General features: G+C 39.8%; 1 protein-coding gene across 2 annotated transcripts in view; it reads left to right on the forward strand.

The window, feature by feature from the left end:
• Nucleotides 1–303: 303 nt before the first annotated feature.
• Nucleotides 304–20,775, forward strand: part of RNF217 (ring finger protein 217) — a 34,708-nt gene continuing 14,236 nt past the window's right edge. Inside the window, exons 1-4 of one of the 2 annotated variants that reach the window (XM_017739591.1) lie at nt 304–380; nt 5,802–6,035; nt 12,703–12,867; nt 20,237–20,438. In XM_017739591.1, coding sequence (XP_017595080.1) covers nt 375–380; nt 5,802–6,035; nt 12,703–12,867; nt 20,237–20,438 — 607 coding nt within the window. In that variant the 5' untranslated portion in view covers nt 304–374. Of the gene's footprint in view, nt 381–5,795; nt 6,036–12,702; nt 12,868–20,236; nt 20,439–20,775 lie in introns of those variants that run through there. The other variant, XM_008637810.2, reaches the window with a different exon arrangement.

The following is a 20,775-nucleotide window of genomic DNA, read 5'->3' on the forward strand; positions in this document are numbered from 1 at the left end:
AGCACTTCTGTGGAAGAAAAAAGAAAAGGAGTAGAACTTCATGTCACCATGTCATCAAATGAGAAAGCAAGTTAAGAGGCCTTTAAGAAAAAGGTTTGGTTGAGCTCAGGTGCATTCTGAAGAATATCTTTCTAGTTTATCCTCAGCTTTTTTAGGAGAGTCTTAGATGTGACTGTGGAGTGAAAAGTTTGTCCGGGAAACAAACAAAATGGTGTGAGGTTTTGCTCCAGGCAGCCAAGGCCATTTTTGCCAGTTAAGGTTTTGGGTTGTTTCTGGGGCTAAAGCCACTCTGGTCTCTTCCCACACAGGTGGTGTTGGCTGTGACCCTCGCTGGTGTGTAGCTGCACCATTCCACAGTGCTCCTGGGGACATGGATGTGTGTAAGTGTGCTCCTGACAGTGGTCCTCAGAGTTATGAATGAAGCTGGAGTCTCAGCCTCTGGCTGAAGTTGTAAAAATGAGATGATCTTTGAGAATTTAAGTTGATGCTGTGTTTAAATATGCTTTGTAAAGCATTCAGAAGACTTGCTTCTGGAGCAGAAAGGTTAAACCTTTGATGTGCTAGTGATGGTTGGATTGCAGTTATGTACACTTAGATTCCCTCCCAGCTTCTTGCTTTTGATTGCCTTTCACCTGAAGGATGAGGGACTAGCAAGTATGTCAAAGGCCATGAGACTTTGCTTCCTTTTGTGTCTTTTTTAGTGTTGACAGTGTGGTAATTAATGCAAAAGTAATTGACAAGAAATTGTTGTCAAAACTAGAAGAGATGGTGTCTGCTCAAGCCTTCAGTGTTCGTGCCTTAGTGACTCTCTCTCTGAATGTCATGTGGAGCAGGAACCACCATGTCATTGTCATGGCTTCATCCACAAGTGTGGTACTTGTGAAAGGAGAACAAAGACTCTACTTAGAGGACATGTGAAGGGGAACCTCCTCATGAGCCCTTTCGGGGTTGGTCTCTGTGATCTGGTGACACAATAGAAGAGACTCTGGTTCAACTTTTATTAATAATAAATGGCCTTTAGATTATCTTAATGACAGCTCAAATAGACTGTTTTGAGCACCTTCTGGATCCTTTTGAAGACAGTGATATGTGCCCTGATAAAGACTAGTGAAGCCCTTCCCTCCTGAGGAGTGATGTTACAGATGGTTGTCAGAGAAGATGGTGGAGCAACTGAATGAGACAGGCATTCAGGAAGTAATTTATTGCAAGTCTTTTGAGAAATGAATTAAAGAGGGAGTAGAAGTGAAACACCCCATCAGTATGGTTTGTGAAGTAATGAACAGCAGGCAAAAAGTTGTATGAAAATGTTCTGTGGAGGAGATGGCGCACACAAAACAGAGGATGTTTTCGCTATTTGGTAGTGATACAACTTAACTCCTAATCTAATTACTCTAAGTTCTAGCTGTTGATTCTTGCTTGTCTTGCAGCAGCACTGGGGATTTGTACCATTTGACAGCAAGGAGGGAGGATGAATGAACTGAAAAAGAGAATGTATTTCACAGGTTTTTGGGGTTTTTTTAAAAGAACTTTGGTGGCGAATGCCAGGATATCACTGGCACAAATCAGGAATCCAGACTGACTCAAAACACAGAAATGCCTTAAAGACAGGTGCAGAACGCTTAGTAAAAGTTCGAACTGTCTTTGGTTGGCACTTCTTGAATCATGTCTACTTGGATTTCATTTGGTTAGCACCTACCACTGTGGAGTTCTGAGCCATGGTGAGTCCTTCAAGTATTTTCCACAAATTATTACTGGTTTTTCGAAGAAAATAAGTTCAAAATTACACACTTTCCAAATGAACAAGAAAAGTAATTTGTCACTGGTTTGTAACTTGCCAATGAAAATGAAAGAACTGTTTCCAGTGAACTAGAAAGGAATAGGATTTTGCTTATAAATAAAGGGAATTTTAATCCAACTGTTTCTTTACCTGTAGAGTATGAAAGTCCTCTACACTACTAGACTGTCCCTCCACTTGCATCTGTGCATTTCCAGAATATTTTTTTAAAATGCATAACTTCCTTGGTAATTTACAGGGGATAATGTGGTTCACTGGTAGAAATTAAATTTCTCCACAGAAGTATATATTTGGCATGGCCATTTTCACTTTCAGCATTAAGAAGTAAGAGCAATTAAGCATGTGCATCTCTGAACTAAGAGTAAAGTTTCAGTTAGAAAATGCTTGTTTGTAGATATATGTTATAAAGTAGAATGGCCCCTTCTGTAAGGAGCAATACAGCAATTCACGTACAGCCTGCAAACGTTACATTACATCCAGCCTGGGGCAGGCCAAATGACAGGTATAAATCAGTGCTTTTCTGGTCTAGTTTGAACTTTGCTTTCTGTGTAGTTAACAATGATTTCCTTTAAAAGAAGGCTTAGAGTGTGGAAATGATTTTCTGATTTAAAGTATCATGCCATCTGTTTCTGTTTTCTGTTGGTGGTATCATTGCTTTCTTGGGCAGTAAGTAAATCAGTGTAGAGTCTGTGTGTGTGTTCTGTCTCTGTTCACCCCTGCCCTTTCTCTTCCCTACCCTCCACCAAAAAAAAGCGCTTTTAAAATAAAATGTCAGGGGGAGGTACATACTGCTCTCCCAGTAATTTAAATGTTACCTTTCTGTAGTATGAAAGGAGCTAGAGCCTGCTTTCTCCTTCCAAATTGTAAGCAGAGTAGCCCCTCCTGAGATGCTTTACAGAAGTGAAGCACAACTGAGTGTTAAGAGCTGGATGCTGCCTGACATTTAACACTACTGTGCTCAGCTGCTCTTAGACATATGAGTCTTTCCTCATGCTGTGAAAATACACCATGCTGTTCTGTATACTGAGGATTCTGAAGTTCTTAATACACAGTGGTGTTCTTAAAACCTGGGGGGTTGACATTGTGAGAAGCTGATATTGAAGGGATAAGGCTCTTCAAAACAAAAAGAAAATGAAGGGAGATAATAAAACTAGTTATTTGTACCAATGTCATAAGAGATTGTTTTATTTTGTTTTTCCTTTCTTATTCTGTAGCATGTCCTGGGTCTGTGGCAGCAGGTAGCCTGACAGGCTACCTCTAAACCTATACTTCCATCAATTCCTGATGCTAGTGCACAAAGATGGACTGTTTTGGTAGGACAAGGCTCCATTGAAGTTACTGCTAATAAGCAAGCCAGCTCTGTTCACTTCAGTCCCATTCAAAACACAGGAAAAGGCTCAGTCTTTGCCAAACTTGAAAAGCTGAAACTATTACAGAGGTTAAAAATTATTTATTTCAAGTGGGTGTAAAATATATTTTCAAAATAAACACTGAAACCACACCTGACTCTTACCACATATATTAATCATATTCTGTGTGGGCATGAAGTACAGAAAATGTTGAGCTTTGTATTCCTTGGTTTTATAAATGCAGGTCTGTTCTAACTAGCATTTAATATAAGCAATGCTTAAGTACTGTCAGATACAATGCACCTTCTCATTATGTAATGCTATTCCATTGTAGCTTAGTTTACTCCTAGCAAAAAGATATGGCTTTTTTAATACCTCCCTAATGCTTAAAAAGAATTTTTAAAAATGAAGTAGTCATAGGTGGGATTGATTTGACTATTTAGTTTTAAAGTATACCTATACTTCTCTAAACAAAAGCTGATGGTAATCCTAGTGCAGTAGCATTTTGTGTTTCTGTAGCAAATTGTTCTCTAGTTCATTGTGCTTGTGTTCTGTAGTGCTGTACTGATTGCCATCTGCTTTTTAAGTACAGCTCCTTGATGCACTGGGTGATTCTTCTCAGAGCAGTCCAGTGGTCTACATGCTTGGTTTCAATTTTACATGCTGCTACACATGAATCAGTGTTCTACAGGTATAAAATGTTGGCACTCCCCAGCATGTAGTATGTGGGGTTTGGGGGATTTTTTTGTTGTTTCTATTAATGCCTTTGAGTACATACTCCTCCTGTACTTGCACTCGTCCATGTAAAAGCCAAACTGAACCTGGCGTTGTTTGCATGTGGCAGAGCTCTGCCCACCTTTTAGATCTGGAAATGAAATGTGGGGAATTTCCCTCCTCAGAGAGAGTGTATTGCTGGGGAGCTGCCTCTCCTCCATACTGCAGACAGATTTGCCTCCATCCTGACCCGCCTGTGCCTTCAGCCAAGGCTGCTCAGGGCACCACAGCAGTGATGGCTTGCTGAGGTGTTCTTCACCATGCTCTGCTCTGACTCTCTCTGCCACCATCCATACCCTGCATTTCAATCTCTAACATATACCTAAACTCTTTGCTCTCCTGAGTTTTAGCTACATTGCTGAGAAAACAGAGGTACTGCAGTAGGGTTTTTTTGAAATCAGTATAAACCTTGGGTTTGATACCATGTTGTTATAACTCTTCTAATCCTCTGGCTCCTGACTGAATTATCATTCAGTTAGAGTCCATGTAGCTCACTTGCTGAAGCAACAATGACAGGGTTGTGTTGTGTTGCTTTTTAGGGTTTTGCCCTCTGTTTTTTAATACTTAAATGCTTAAATACTGCATTAGTGGAGTCTGTCTCCTGGTACCACTATGCAGCAACCAGATCTGCATTCAAATCCGCGGTGTTTCTTTCTTATTTAGTGTATTGTTTGGCAGGTTTCTCTAATTGAGCATGTTAAAGCATAAGCAGTCTAGGGAAATCAAACTTGCCACTCTTCAACCAGTAATTCCTGGAAAGAGATGCTGGTTGCACCCTTTCTCTCTTCATGGTGATACTCAATAAGGAAGGAGTTGAACTGGTGGTCAGCTGCACTTGTGCAGTCAAAATTCAGTCATTCAAGATTATGTGGGGCAGACACAAACATACTCTAGCTGGGTTCTAGCAGACTCTCAAGTCAGCAGGGTTTTATTAACTTGGGCTCACTGCCAAGCAAATGCAACTCTGGTGCTCCCAGACCAAGTAGGATCTGCTGTTTTGGCGTGGAGTCCGAGCAGTTAAAGCCTGCCAAGTGTGAAGGTTGCAGATCTGGGTCCAGCACAGTTCTTGGATCCAGGAGCTCTGGAAAGACGCTGCCAATATCTGAACATATGGATTAGCTTGGGACCATCAGGACTCATTAGATCAGCAACAGTTTCTGCCCTGTTAACCTCAAGCTTGTTTGTTTGTCTGGTTTTAGTTTGGTTTTTATTAAGGTTTTTTTAATGTTGTTGTTGTTGGGATGTGTGTTTTTTAAAACTTTTAAGTCTTCAGTTCTGGGGAAATTAATTAGCTTGATCATCCCCAAGCTCAGCTAAAACTCTGCATGTGCAGTATGGCATGTAAGGAGCTTCTTGGAAGCAGGCTGCAGAGGCACTGAGTGTGCTGAGCAGGAACCAGCTCAGGGTTCCTGAGTCAGAGCTGCTGATCCTAAACTGACTTTTAATTTCTCTGTGCTCTTATTCCCAGGTCGTTTTGCAGTGAAACCGTATGTAAATATTTGATTGTCTGCATTCTCACAGCCTTTATGAGCCATGGTAGTGGTGCACTGACCATTACACCTGAAGTATGGGGTACTGGGTGGACACTGTTAGTTAGGGCTTGTATTTGGTTTTGTGGCGTATGTAGCCGTCGTACATACACTGAGAGAATATGTTTAATAACTTCACTTGTCAGGGTAATTAGCTTTTCTGTTTGGATTTGAAAATGCTCTCTGGAAAAATTACAGTGAGCTTGGTGTAACTCAAATAATTTAAAGATGGTATGCTAGATAGTCTCTGGATTGTTAGAGTATTTGAAATTAATTTTCCCCGTAAAATTTACCAATGCTTGCTTAACTTTTCCAAGCAAAAGGTCATACATCTCTTTTTTCATTCATATGCAGGTGCAGCTGGGACAAGTGGATATAAAATGCCCCATCACAGAGTGCAGCGAACACCTGGATGAAACAACTGTCGTCTATAACCTGCCCCATGACGACATCATCAAGTATAAATACTTCCTGGAACTCAGCCGTATTGACTCCAGCACCAAGCCATGCCCTCAGTGCAAGCACTTTACAACCTTCCGGAGGAGAGGCCACATTCCTACCCCTGCCAAATTGGAGAACAAATACAAAGTGAGCATGCTTGCCGGGGCTGTGGGTTAGATGGCACTGCAAAAGTAGGACAGCATTTGGTGAGCATTAAATGAACTTTCTTGTTTCACTGGAGCTGTATGCAAGCTGTGATTAGGAATATGAACCTGTAGTACATCATTGATTAAGTACTTAGTTGACTTCTGAGAGTTCAAGCAGTTGAACTCTTCAGTCTGTATTTTTTTCGATAGGTGGCATAATTTTGTCCTGACACATTTTAATTTAAACAGTGTTTTCTTTCCGACATGCAAACAATATGGTCACAGTCAGAGGAGACTGGGAAAGGGGAGTTACCACTATAACCGGTAATTTTAGACTTACAACTTTTTTAAGTTTCCCCTGAAACTCTGGGTAAGTGAGTTCTTGGCATTTGTGATGTTAGGCTGTTGTCTTTGCTTCTTCCTTAGTGATAGAGCTGCTGTCTGTCCTGCTTGTTGACTTTTATTTCTTCACTCCCTTAGCAGAGGTTATGCATTACTGTAGTCTCATCATTCACAATGCAAAACTTGGAGAAATAGAGGGGAAAAAAACCACTTCTACAGTATTTCTTTTCGTAGAAGAGTTACTTATACTGTGATTTTAATCAAAGATAAAAAGCAAGAACTTAGAAGAAGCTTTGAGCTGCTAAAAGTCCATCTAAATTCCAGAAGACAACAGTTGTCTGCAGCACCATGTTCTGTGTTAGTTTTCCATCCGGTTATTAGATTTGTTGTGGTTAATTTCATGATCGAGCTAGCCTTTCCTGGACAAACCAGTTCTCCTCAGTAGGAGTTTAGATGACTGTTCAGATAGCCCTAATTGCACAGCATAAGATTCAGCCCAGTATGAAGATTAAAAGGTGGAAGGTTGTGTATTCATTGGAGTTGAAAAGTTGGTAAAGCTAATTCTGAGTTATGAGCTATTTGTGCATATTTATGTAGGGCATGAATTACATGCTACACTGTCTCAGTGTTTTCAGATTTTTGTCATTTTACATTGAGGTGGAAAAAATTTGAAACTGCAAGTAAAATTCCTTCTGCCCACAGCTATTCTCCTTCATGCATCTGCTTCATCATCACCACTCATCAGTTGTAATCCAGGGTAGATCAGATATTGTAATGCTTTGGCAGCCGCCTCTCTTAAGGTGTCAGAGGCTGTTAGTGTGCCACAAGCGTGGGTCACAGGTGGTGCAGCTGTTGTATCATGGGCCTGCCAGATCTGAGAACATTCCTCAGGGCATAACCAGTGCTCTTTTATGAGTTAAAATGGTACAGTTAAAATGTTCCCAACAACTTCCCTACAAACCACAATCAGAAGGAATGGGAGACTGTGATGCATAGTGCAAGCCAGAAGCAGTTCACTGGTTATGTGGTGATGCAGTGTGTGTAGCTGTGATCTGCAGAGCTTAAATCTCGGGGGAACAGACTGGCAAAATGTATTCTTTGAGCTGAACCCATGTGTTGTGTGCAAGAATGTCTAGTTCATGCTAGTCAGAAATAGAATTGGGAAGACGCTAGCAAGCAGTATGGATGATCATAGTCCACAGGGCTTCAGCATACTCCCTGAACCTCAACTGTTTTCTGGTGTAGGTACAGTTTTAGTGATTTATTTTAAGCTTAGCACAAGGAGAAGTTTTGTTGCAGGGAGAAGGTTTAAAAAGATGACTAATATGACATAGAGTATATGTGAGTAATTTACATACACATATCTGTGGACCAATATTATCTGTTTTCTTAGGTTTGTACAGATTGTGTCTTGAATTGCAGGCTCTTTGGAAGTGAAGACTCTTTTTTCTTTTGTGTATTGCATAGGAGACACCTGACTGGAGGCTTTTGAGGCTGCCCTATTCACGTGCAAGCCATACAAACAGCAGTTGCACCACATAAATTGTGCACCAGCAGTTGCAAGTATTGCCTTCAAGAGAACTGAGTCATGTGTGGGAACATGTATGCACAAGCCTGCACAGCCAGTACACTTACTCTTTTATACACTGCAACAGGAAAGCACTCCAAAATCCAAGACTTCATTTGAACAGATACTTTAAAAATGTTAATGTCATTTCTAAAATTTGGTACAGTATTTAAAATTACAAATAACATGGAAATTTAAAGAGGCAGCAAAGGTATAAATTAATTTTTCTTATTATAGCTGGATTGTGTCAGCTAAGCTGGTCTAGGTCCAGCAGTTCAATTGGCTGAGATTCAAGTCCTGGTGTAGTAAGCCTAGAAAGTTAACATGTATGTTGAGGAAGAAGGAGGGGAAGAAAAGGAGAACTTGCTATCCAAACCTTTCTTCTACCATTAGTGCCACTTAGGGCCACACAGAGCAGCAAGGGAACTATTTAATTTTCTATATAAAAGTTTTTATCACAAATGGATCCAGCATTAACTAAGAAAATTTCCTTGTCCCCTCTCATATGTCCTGAATTGAGAGTGTAATGTGGTTGCAGACAAGACCCTAACAAACCTTTGGTCAGAGCTGTTATGCAAAAGTGCAGTGGAAATAGGCAAAAATTGAAAAATTGCTGGTTGAGTTCCTGTGCATGGAACAGGTGAAGGTTCCACAAGAGTAAGTAAGAAGACTTGTTCTGTAAGGAAGCTCTGGATTTTGCCTGTTAGTTTTTGAACTGCCACTTGCCATGGAGAAGCAATACTCTGCTCTGTGAGATTGATAATGAAGTTTTCTTGTTCACTTCTATCAAGAGATGCATGTCACATAAAAGGAGGACTTGAGTGCTTGGCTTTGCAAATATAAGTATTTTTTCAATGCAGTTGCTATACAAACTATCTTTTGTTTGAACTACTAAAGAGTTTCTGGAAGTTGTTGTTCTGGAACTAGCAGGAATTTGTACCAGCAGAGATGCTGTGATAGAGTTGATCTGTGCAATTCAACTATATCAATTAGCTCCCCACTTTTGGATCAGATTTTAACCTTTAGTGGCAGATAGCTTCATGGCTTTACATCGCTTCAATCTACCTTGAGCTTCAGCTGCTGTGGATGTGGTGATTTTGCCATGCTCTCCCTCCTTGCTCTCAGCTATTCATTCCTGCCAGCCTGCTTTTGCTTATGTTGATGTTTTGGTGTCACACTGGGAACTGGATCAAAGATCAGCCCTAATGGGATACAAAATTTGTTTGTTTTGTTGTTGCTTATTTTCAGCTGTTTCAAGAGAGGGGATGGGTTGATGATGAGGAGAAGGAAGCTGTTTTTGGCTGCAGCCCATATTTATTTTCAAATAAAGTGACAATATCTGCAGCTAGAGACTGTAATTCATGTAATCAGTTAATTGCATAATTAATTTGGCCATCCTGTTATATAGCTACTGTTCCACCAAGCTGCAGAAAATTTCACTAAGCTTTTTGTACCTTCAGGTTCTAGGAATATTTTTTCATGTGCTGTCAGTTTTGCTATCATCAGGTCACACTGAGTGGTGTTTTGTGTTGAAATTATCTATCAGTTTTGAAAAGTCTTTTCCTGTGAGGTGAGGAAACTGATAGATAAAGTAGCTTGCAGTAAAGAGGCTTGCTAAGAAAATGGAAAATACTAGCCTCAAAGGTCAGTGTTTCAGAAAGCTGAGAACCAAGAGAGCAAGAGAGTTAGAACACAAAGTTGTGTAATCTTTTCTATTTCAATGGAGGCTGATGTCCAGATGACATAGAAGTTTGTGTATATATCCATCCTTTCAATTCCAATCAACAGAAATAGAAATCATAAAATAAGTGGGAAAATGTTTGTGTGAGGAATAACGTATTTGACAAAACACAAGGTTAATGTTTTGGGTTTTGCAGATATAGTTTGTCTGCTTTGCTGGACTATAATATATTTTACTGGTTTAAATCGTATGTTGATCGCATTTGTGTCCTTGCTGTGGTGGTTTCATGCACAACTACTGAACCATGAATCAAATCATATTTGACTTTTCTTTCAGAAAAGCAGAGAAAAAGTGGAATAAGAATGTGAAAGAACAGAATTGCCCTGTTCTGCTTCTGTTTCTTAAGCACAGAGGCATCACACTGCATCCAAGTCTGAATGGTTTTAGGAGTTTGTTTTGCAGCCACTAGTTCCAAGAAAAATAACTACTTAAAGGACATAGTTTTCTTTGCTTCTGTAAGTTATGCTCAGGCAGCATTGAACCACAGAGAAGTGAAGTGGCCCATTCAAAATATAAAAACTATTTACTAGTTCAGTTTTGAGGAAGGTGCTGTCAGGGTGACAGGTGGAAAAGGAAACTGGTAATGAAACATAGAGTTCTCACTAGTTCAGTTAGGGCCATTTGTGGTAGGAAATGTTATTTTGAGTTCCTGTGGTTATAGCCTCATCCTGTATTTCAGTACTTTCTGATTAATGTGTTTGGAAACCTCTGATGTGTGTGTGTGTCTTGGTTTGAGACTTAAACTTACACACTAAGTTTAAATATATATCCTGGTAGCTGCTGCATTGTTTTCATTTGTGTACATGCTATAATAGAAAGATAGCCTGCAATTAATTTCAGATATTCACCAAAAAACAAACCCAACAAAAAATAAACCCACAGAACTGTGTTTTAAATTAGGTTGCCCTTTTTTTAAAAAAAAGAAGCTTTAATTTGCAGCTTCCTGACCTGTTGATTTGGGTTTGTATTTTTTAACATCCATCTTCTATCTCAGATGTCTGAATACTGCAACGGATAAAAGTCTTCAGGTTGTAGAATGCTTACTTGTGGCTACAAGCTCCATCTTTGGCAGAGGCATAACAAGTACTGAGCACTACAACATGATGCTTGCTATAATCTGTCATCCCAGCAGTAGGACACTGTGACATGTTGTTGAAAGACAAATTCAATGCTGGGAGAGAGGGCGGTAGAAAAAGGAAAAAAGAAAGATATGGAGATATGGGGTTGGCTAGGTTAGATGACTCTTGTGCATATTGGTTTTTAAAGTGTTGTGGAAACATTGATCAGTGCTCTGTGTTAATTTGGTTAGTAGCAGTATATATATATCATTCTTTAGGTTCCTCAGAGCAGGAAATTTCCTTTCTGTTATACTGGTTTTATTAGGAGAATTCATCTGTGAAGCAGTGATGCAAGGTAGTATGTTTCCATTGTTTCAGCTTCTTGGCCACTGGCTCATTAAATTTGAGAAAGGGTACCAGTTATATTTTGTATTACTTTTGTTTTGTACTTTATCATGGCCTTGGACAAGTTTTCAGGTAAAAAATAGTAAGTTTGTAATCCACATGTTTCAGTCCTAATGTGTTGTTTTCCTTTAAACAAGATGTAGTCATTGCATATATAAATAATTTTGGCTACCCCTAGCAAAATATAAGATCAGAGCACCTACTTTGGACTCTTAATTGTAGTCAAGGAAGCGTAACACCAGTTGTCATGACTCAGCAGGAGGGTACAGCAGCTTGTGGGAGTGAGAACTTGAGAAATGTTTTGAGGGCTTCACACATGACTGCCCTCTAGATTTAGCTTCCTGAGAAGCACCCCCGCACTATGCATGGTCAGCGCAGATGTGTCCATGGTTTGATGGTGAGCCATGTCTGGACAGAGATATAACCAAAAACCCTTGGTTTGGCTGGTTGAATTCCTCAGTCCCATCCATCAGCTGGGTACAAAGCCAGGGCAGTGCCAGACATGGACTGTACCTGGAGATGGTGAACAGTGCTCAGCAGTCACTTGAGAGGCTGAGATGTTGTCGTCTTTCAGGCTGAGATGTTTTGCGGCCAAACACAGCAGAAGTGAACATTCTGCAGGAGCCTGGATGTGCCTGAGTCTAGTGTGGCTTCTAGTTCTTGCTTTCCTTAGTCATGATCCAGGTTGGAGGCCTGTCTTTTGTCAGATAAGCAGCTGCAATATGCCTCTATTTATTACTCCTACAAACACAGCAGCTGCCTTAGCTTTTCATTAAAAAAATAAGCAGGCTGTGGAAGATGATGTGATGATGATGGTACCTGTTTGACACAATGATTTAAAACCTAGGGAGTGGAAAGAATAGATCCTTTCTCAGTTTGAATATGGCTTGTGGGTTTTGCCGTTAGGTGTGGTCTGTAGCAAGTGGGCTGCTTGGCACAGCCTCAGCTCGCCTTGACGCAGTCAAGAGCAAAAGGAGGTGCCTGACTTCCCGATGGTACTTGTAGCTCTTGGATGAGATCCTTGCTCATGGCCCTTTTTCCCAGGACCATTTCTAATATAAGCTTCATAACCCATGCTGAGTTCTGTAGAGCTCCTTCAGAAAACCAAGTACTTTCTGTAATAGCTTTGGCAGTGAAGGTTATTATTCCTAGAAAAAGATAGATCCACTATACTGAAAACTGTAAGCTAATTTTTAGGTGTTCTCACAAATGTAATGAAGGCAACTGAATAAGCTTTCTGGATTCTGCCTTTTGTCAGGTGAGCCACACAATCAATTTTGAAGTAGTACCTGTGATTAAACCAAGCTACTTGTGCTTCATTTGATTGAGGCCTTTCCCGGCTTTAGCAATTACTTCTGTATTTTCTCTCATTTAAAAAGGAAAAGAACAAGCTAGCTCCCACAACTTCTTGTGTTTTTAAAACAGATCCTTCAAAAGATGTTAGATCTTTGCTGGGCAGCTGCCCTCTTAATTGAAGAGCAGTGGTTTTAAAACAGGCTTTGTAGTTGTATCAGCACCCAGCTTGCAAATATGTGGTGTTTTCTCATTTGTACAGATCCAGTGTCCATCTTGCCAATTTGTCTGGTGTTTCAAGTGCCACTCTCCCTGGCATGAAGGCGTTAACTGCAAAGAATACAAGAAGGGAGACAAGCTGTTACGTCACTGGGCCAACGAAATCGAACACGGGCAGAGGAATGCCCAGAAGTGTCCAAAATGCAAGGTGAGCTGCTCTCCCTTGGCTTGCAGGTAGTGGCTTCAAACTATTCAAATACACATTTAAAATAAATATTTGTAGCTTCTGCTCAGCATTGGAAATGAAATTCACACTTGCTGTGCAGTTTCTTGTCAATGACCCATTGAGAAAAATAGGTCAGATGCTTTTCTTGCTGGTTCCTGCACTGATTCTGCAGAATGTCTGCATGTAAAAGAAACATTATGGAAATCATAAGAGGGGGCTTTGATGTATGCTTAGAATCATAGAATAATAGAAATATGTGGGTTAATTAATTGCAGAATAAATTAATCCTAAAATAAAGTTTTAAAGAAATGGAAAGCTTTAGGGAAATACAGTGCCCTTTGTCAGGTTTTCCAGAGAGTTTGAGTGTATTCAATGTCTGAGTAAGGCTGGAAATACTCTGTCAACAAGTTAACTAAGGGAAATTAAGACTTGGCAAAACTGTAAATTTTGTAGGATTGAATGTTAGTTCTTCACAAGTTGCGTCTCAAGGTGGCACTTCACAGGCCACACTTCGAGTGCTGTGTCCAGTTCTGGGCCCTTCACTTCAAGGACAACATTGAGGTGTTGGAGTGAGTCCAGAGAAGAACAACAGAGCTGCTGAAGGGTCTGGAGCACAAATCCTATGAGGAGTGGCTGAGGGGGCTGAGACCCCCCCTGAGCCTCCTTTATAGCCTGGAGAAAAGGAGGCTCGGGGGGAACCTTTTCATTCTCTACAACTGCCTGAAAGGGTGTAGCCAGGTGGGGGTTGGCCTCTTCTCCCAGGCAGCCAGTGACAGGACAAGAGGGCATAGCCTCAAGCTGCACCTGAGGAGGTTCAGGCTGGACATCAGGAGGAATTTCCTTGCAGAAAGGGTTATTAAACATTGAAATGGACTGCCAGGGAGGTGATGGAGTCACCAGCCCTGGAGGTGTTAAAGAAATGCCTGGATGTGACAGTGCCATGGTCAGGTGACAAGGTGGTGACCAAAGGTTGGAGTTGATGATCGCAGAGGTCTTTTCCAACCTAGATGATTCTCTGAAGTCTTTCTCATTATTCATTTTCAATGCTGAAATGCAGTTCCACACCCTAAAAATGTCATCAGTCCCTTCCGAGATGAGAAGTATTTTGCACTATTCAAATGAGATGCAACAGCCCTGCACACCCCTGCCCCAGTTGTCCTTAATGAAGGCTGCTGTTAAATTTGTTCACGGTTTTTTTCACAGCTACCAACAGAGTAGTAAGTCAAAGCTGGAATGTTTTATAGAAAATGAATATTGAATGGGAAGATTTACTTATAAACATAGAAAGTGTACGTTACACTTTGAGCAAATAAGAAAATGTTCAGTTTACTAAGTATCGTATTTTGGTCTTTGAGAAAGAAATGCCTGTGATGCCATAGCTTGAAATTGAAAGATTTCAGAACACTGAGCAAAACTGGAAAGCTCTGAAATCAGCAGCTGGTTGTTTACCCATCCTGACTGCTGAACACATGTGACCTTTTATAACAGAGTTTTTTACAGCTTGTTTTTTGGTAAAAGTTGATAGGTTTGAGCCAGTTCTAAAAAAGTTCACTTTCTGGGAAGTCTTAAAGTAAAATACTTTGTTCCTTCTAGAGTGGGAAGAAGTATGTGTTTTGATTTTAATTGTTTGACTTGTGTCCAGATTCAGATTTTATGACAGTGTGAATGATGTTACTTAAAATAAATTTCAAAAAAATTAAGAAAGTGGACCAAGCAAAAAAATATGAATGTAGAAAAACAGGGGTGCTAAGAAGGCTGGTAGCTGGAAAGAGAAAGGAACAAAAACTGCTAAGTCTAACATTTAGCCTGAATAAGTTAAAATTTAAAATGCCACATTTAAATATTCAACTCTTTTCACCATCTTCAAAAGAAAAGGCTGGATGCTTGAAACTTACATAGCTTGTTACTAATTCTGAAGCATGAAGTTGCATGAATTCGGCTGCTAATTTAAAAAATACTTTAGGTTTCTTTTCTTAATCAAAGGAAAATAAAACCTCCTACTTGGTGGGAGGCAGTATGGAAACTTATGAAACTAGAACAGAAAAAGAACCTCTGTTAAGTCCTTCCTGGTAATGCAGCATTGTAAGTCAATACTGAAGAGGGGATTCTACCTTTTTATAAGCTGTTGCTACCCCAACTCTTGATACTTTTTTCTTCAGAGATGAAAAAAGTTCTTCCTGCCTACAATCTCCAAAATGTTTCTCTCAACACACTGTTTATTTTTAGATCAGATCTATCACCTGCAGGTAATCAAAAGTACCACTTAGCCAGCAGTTAGTTTAAAAAATACATCTTTGAGTAGTTCAAAAAAATACATCTTAAGCAGTATTCTTCATCAAATTTTTAGTAGGTGTTTGAGCATGTGGGGATAAGCATTCTGACATTTAAAAATTTGAAGTCAGGAGGATTAGATCTAATAGTTCTCTGCCTCTCTCTCCCATCCATCCCTCCCTCCAAAACCTGTATATAAAATAACATTGAATCAGATGATAGTCATATTTCCAAATAAAATAAAGAGTGTCAGAGAAAATAATTTGTAATGTACTACTTGATTTACCCATGTTCTCTGTCCACAGAAGCAATGTTTCAGGTGAAAACATACTTTATTTTTAACCTCTTTCATATTTTGGTTGAAGATTTGCAGCAGCCAAAATTTACAAACAGATTGAGGGAAAGTCAAGACTAAATTGTGTCTAAAGGTTTAATCTTTACACTAAAACTGAAATGAATGGAAATTAAAGGTAGAAACTTAAGTAGAGGTACAATTTCTTTACTGAAGTAGTTTGTAAAATTACTGTTAATTTCCAAAGTGTGATACTGATTACAGCGTAAACTGTGACCATATTTTACAGATACCTTCTGGAGATAATTATTTATACACACAGATACATACACACACAGACTCTTTTTAGCTGTACCACGGAGAAGTCGAATACATTATCTTGTCTGGGCATGCAGGTGAGAAAATCAGACCACACTTACGGGGTATGTGTACACAGAGGCAGATCCTCAGGTAAATATTCATGAGTATTTCAGTGGTTTGGGTAAGTGATTTGAAAGAACATAATCCTTTGTAATATGAATATAGCAGGGACTGTTCGATAAGCTTAAACTTGATTACTTTTTCATGTAGTCGGATACAGCTTTAGCACATCTAATAGGAATAGCTTATATTTACCTGGCCTCCCTAAGATGTGTTTACATAAGATAATAAAAATGTTACACACTGTCCAAATACTTAATTGTAGATTCATGTTGTGACTGTGTGTCAGTATGGAAATATGGAAAAATGCTACTTTTTTAAACTGTATCTTAAATTAATTTCAACCTATTTTTTTTTAATAGACCCTTTTCCAAATTTACTATACACTGTTTTGAGAGTCAATATAGACCTTTTTTCTCAACAAGGAAAAAAAAAAAAGTGTCCAAGAAGTGCTGGTCTTGTTCTAGAGTAAGTTGGCTAATAAGTGCAAATTTGCTACCTGTTACTGGATGTTATTTGCCAGAATCTATAGCGTTACTTGTCTTTCCCCACTACTGTTTTAGGGGGTTATTTTTTACAATTTCTTGGTATTTTTGCAACAAAATGCTTTTGTTTCCACAAGTGTTTTTACAGTACAGCAAACCAAGGAAATACTCCATGTTGGTGTTATCTTACCACAGATTTCAAGAGCAACACTATCTGAAGAAACACCATATAGCAGCTCTATCTTAGAAAGCTTTGAACAGCAACAGAAATTTAAGTAAACAAGCATGTCAATGCAAATAAAGGAGTGTGCACTTATCTGATTCATAGAAGCGTTATTTGATAACGCAGGGCATAGTTTTTGGAGGTGGTCTGCAAATTAATTCTCATCTTCTGGAGGGAGGAGAGTCCTTATTTATATACAGAGGGATAAATGTGTGCAGATTTTCTTCAGTGGTGGAGGAGACGTGGCCACTCATCCTCAGAGCTCTTGGCAATGATTCCTGTAGAAGATTTCTATGAGAGCACATGTAACATGCAGAGGGGGCAGAGTGAGGGTCTGAAATAGCCACTGTGCTACTTCAGTTGTTACTTAAGACTCTGAACTGGGTGTTTGCCCTTGGTGTGTAGTTTTCACCCCTGTTGTTCTGGGAGCCATGCTTGGGTTTCTGAATGGCTAAACCTTCACCTGTAAGGTGAGCATACATCTTTGATTTTGAACAGGCCCTAGGTGCAGGATGAAGTCTGCTTTGGCTGAATGCATGGGGGCAGAAACTGGGCTTGCAGTGGCCGTGCTGTCACAGTGGCCCCTCTACCCTGGCTGTGCTGCAGGAGAGCCTGCAGTCACACAGGGCACTGGGCACTGCACAGCCACAGCTTCCCACAGCCAGCGGTATTCCTGGTCCTACACGTTCCCCCAGCTGCCTCTTGGGCACTGTGGTGCTGTCAGTGGAGCAGGAACACTCACGGTATCTGAGCCATCAGTGATTGCCTTCTCAACCTGTAGATTTGTAATCCATCTCTGTCAGTGGATTATCTGGAGGGCAGGGAGGCATGTCCATGTGAACTGGAGCTGAAGTTGATATGGTGGCATGTCATGTCTTAGGCTTGAAAGCAGCCTGACCAAATGATACAAAGTTCACCTGGCATTGTCAGTCTGCAAAGCATGTGATAGGGAGTCCAAGCCCTGCATCTAAGGTTTGTGGGGTTTTTTACTTCATTTTTTAATCAATTGTTTCCTCACTGGAAAAAAGGAAAGGTTTTGCAATAAAAAGGTATAGGCAAGTACAACCGGTTGTTCCAAAGTCATAGCATTTGAAGATAGTTATATGTGCAGATGAGTATTAACTAAAATATTTTTATGGTTTGCTTTTTGAAGAAGCAAACATGAAGTGCGTGTAGTTGCAGTATTTGTCTGTAAGAAAATAAATCCTTATCAGCTTCTTTCATATTTCAAGAGGACAGTATGTCTGGAGAACTAGAGCAGAAACAAGCAGATTGACAAATGGTTCAGGAGTAGTGCATGACTAACTGGAACTGGGAGGCTTCTAGGGAAGCATGGGTAGAAGGATGGCAGGCAGTTTCTAAGAGGTGCATATTTCTGAAACGTATGAATGGTAGAACATAAAATGTTATTGGTAGCATCTCCTTGAAGTTCTTACTACCAATAAAAATTAATTTATTTTTGAAATATGCAGTAGTTTTGGTTTGCATCTAGGGTTTTTATAGGTTCCAGGATTCTACAGAATTCCAGTGGGGATGGATGGTAACTTAATTGGGTTGGTAAATTAGAGAAGTGAGAGGAGAATTCAACAGCCTTGATTCAAAAAGAAAACAAAGCAACCAGTTAATTCTCATTAGTGCCACAAGATCTAGTTCCCTCATTTACATTTTTAAGATAGAATCAGCAGATAAGGAAAGTCACCTTTTAAATTACAAAAGTCTGTATAGTTGCTGAGTTTGTCACCTGAAAAATTAGTTTGCATTAAATTTTAAAGTTAATTTGTCAAAATACATTAAGTCACTATTAAAATTCCTTTATTTCAGTTCAAGTTAACCTGAGGAATTACACTAAATAAACTATGGCTCCATAAGTGGGGTCAACAGTTTTTTTCACATGTAACCTGAGAAGTGAGAAGTCGAATTGACAATGTAATGTCCCTTTTGGAAAAAAAACCCATATCTTCTTAAGTTATGTTTAAGTTGGTATAATACTGGGTAGACCTCTCTTTCCACTTTGCCTGCTGTCAGTGCTTAACTGAAAGTTTTGAGATCAAGTGGCTTATGAAGCTCATCAGCAATGGTGTTTTTTCAGGTGCTTCTGGAAAACAGGACACCTATGATACAATGATACAGGAGAATTCCTTGGGGTAGAGGGGGATGTTTGCTTGGTCAGACAAATTTTAAGTCTACTAGAATACTTACTAGAAAGCATTTTTTTTAATAGCCCAGTTCTCTCTTTTGTGAATGTTTTTCCCCTCTTTTGTATAAAAACAACATTTGAAAGCATAGAATTGCAAATTCTGACATCATTACTGTGGCACAAGGATGCTGGCAGGTGTAGCTGGAACTACTGTTACCTTTGTAACTCTTTTACCACCAGTGTTGCTGGTGGAAGGCATCACTTTGTTACGTGTATAAAGTGCCAGTTTCAGTAGATGTTTGGGCGAGCAAGGTAAGATCCCAGATCACCCCTGATCAGCACCAAAGAACAAATGCATTTGACCCTCTCAGGAATGTCAGATAACCCAGGAGTCACGAGGTTCTCTTGAGCTCACTGAGCTTTCAGTGTCTCTGGTGCTTGCAGGGCCACTGAGTGGTTATGCCATGTCTTTGCCTGTACCTTCCTGCAAAATAAATACATGTAGGTAAGTATAGGAGTTTCAGGAGGCATCAGTTTATCTGTTGCAGGTTTCAACAGAGGAAATTCAAACTGGATGTAATGGAAAAAAGTATTCCTGGGGAGAATGGTGAAGCATGGTACAGATTGCGTGAAGAGGCTGTGACATACCCATGCTTGGAAATTTTTTAAATCGAGTGGGATGAGACCTGGAGCAATTTGATCTGGCTGCAGTTAGCTCAGCTTGGAGTTAGGGGTTAAAATAGATGACCCTCGAGCATCACTTTCAACCTCAGTTATTAGGCTATCTACCATTCCACTGAAGAGTGTAGTCTAGGAATGCAGGATGGGGAACTATTTATGCAGGCAATCAGTAGAAAGATGGCTGTAGAACCGGGGCAGCCCTGCTTCATGCTGTGGTGTGGGAATCAGGAAATTGTAATTTTTTGTAATTTTTTATTCCACATATAGTTTGTGGAATCTTTTTTTTTTTTTAAAGAAGAAAAAAAATCTATTTCTCAAATCGTGCACTGTGACAGCAGTGTCTTTCTGGTGTTTATTACAAAATGCCAAATCAATTTGTGATGGAAAAGGGAGTGGAGCCACAGGTGGCCTAAGAAGGGAAACCCATGTGTGGAGGGGTCAAACAGAGTTCATAACTATATTTATTATATATCATAACTGTGTTGCTTTTATTTTTAATAAAGTTTGGTGCTAATATATCTACTTCAGTAATAAAAACAAAATGTCAGTAAGGGCAAGAATTCTCATCTGATATGAAGAGTGTTTAAACAAAAAAGTAGGATTATGTAGGAAATGGGAATCTGGAAGCAATAGAACTCATATTTAATGCTCTGAAACATGCCTCAGAAAAACATTATTGTCTTAAGCCAGCTGCAGTATTAATTAATTCAAATACTGACTTAGCAGGGGGTTGCTTGCAGCTTCTTTTCATCTGGCACATGAACTGCCCCAGGTGGTGCCCACTTTCCTGTGCTTAGGAAGGGGGGCAAAATAATATTTCTTTTTTCCTTCTGCTCATACAGATCCACATCCAGAGAACTGAAGGGTGTGACCACATGACCTGTTCACAGTGTAACACTAATTTCTGTTACCGTTGTGGGGAGAGATACCGCCAGCTCCGCTTCTTTGGAGATCACACGTCAAACCTCAGTATCTTTGGATGCAAATACCGCTACCTCCCCGAGAGACCACATTTAAGGAGATTAGTGCGAGGCTCTGTCTGTGGTGAGTGGATTAATGTACCTTGTGGAGAGCTGCATAATGAAGTGATTAGGGGGATAGGACAATTAGAGTTAAAACTAGTGGTTTAAAATATTGGATGGGCACCTTGTTTTTCAGTTATTCAATAGGTGGCTTATTAAGTGTATTTAAATATATGGCATTTGCCCTCCCTTTTTAGATGGACTGTGTACAACTAAGTATTATGTCCTCTGCAGATAGCTTGTTTCTTAATTTTTTTAGTAATACATAAGCAAACTGGAAAAGTGCTGTCAATATGCATGTTGCTGGCTGTGTTCATTATTCTTAAGGTATATTGGAGAAATGGATCAGAGGAGGAACC

Source organism: Corvus brachyrhynchos, unplaced genomic scaffold (assembly GCF_000691975.1).
Source record: "Corvus brachyrhynchos isolate BGI_N302 unplaced genomic scaffold, ASM69197v1 scaffold14, whole genome shotgun sequence".
NCBI classification, from domain to species: Eukaryota; Metazoa; Chordata; class Aves; order Passeriformes; family Corvidae; genus Corvus; species Corvus brachyrhynchos.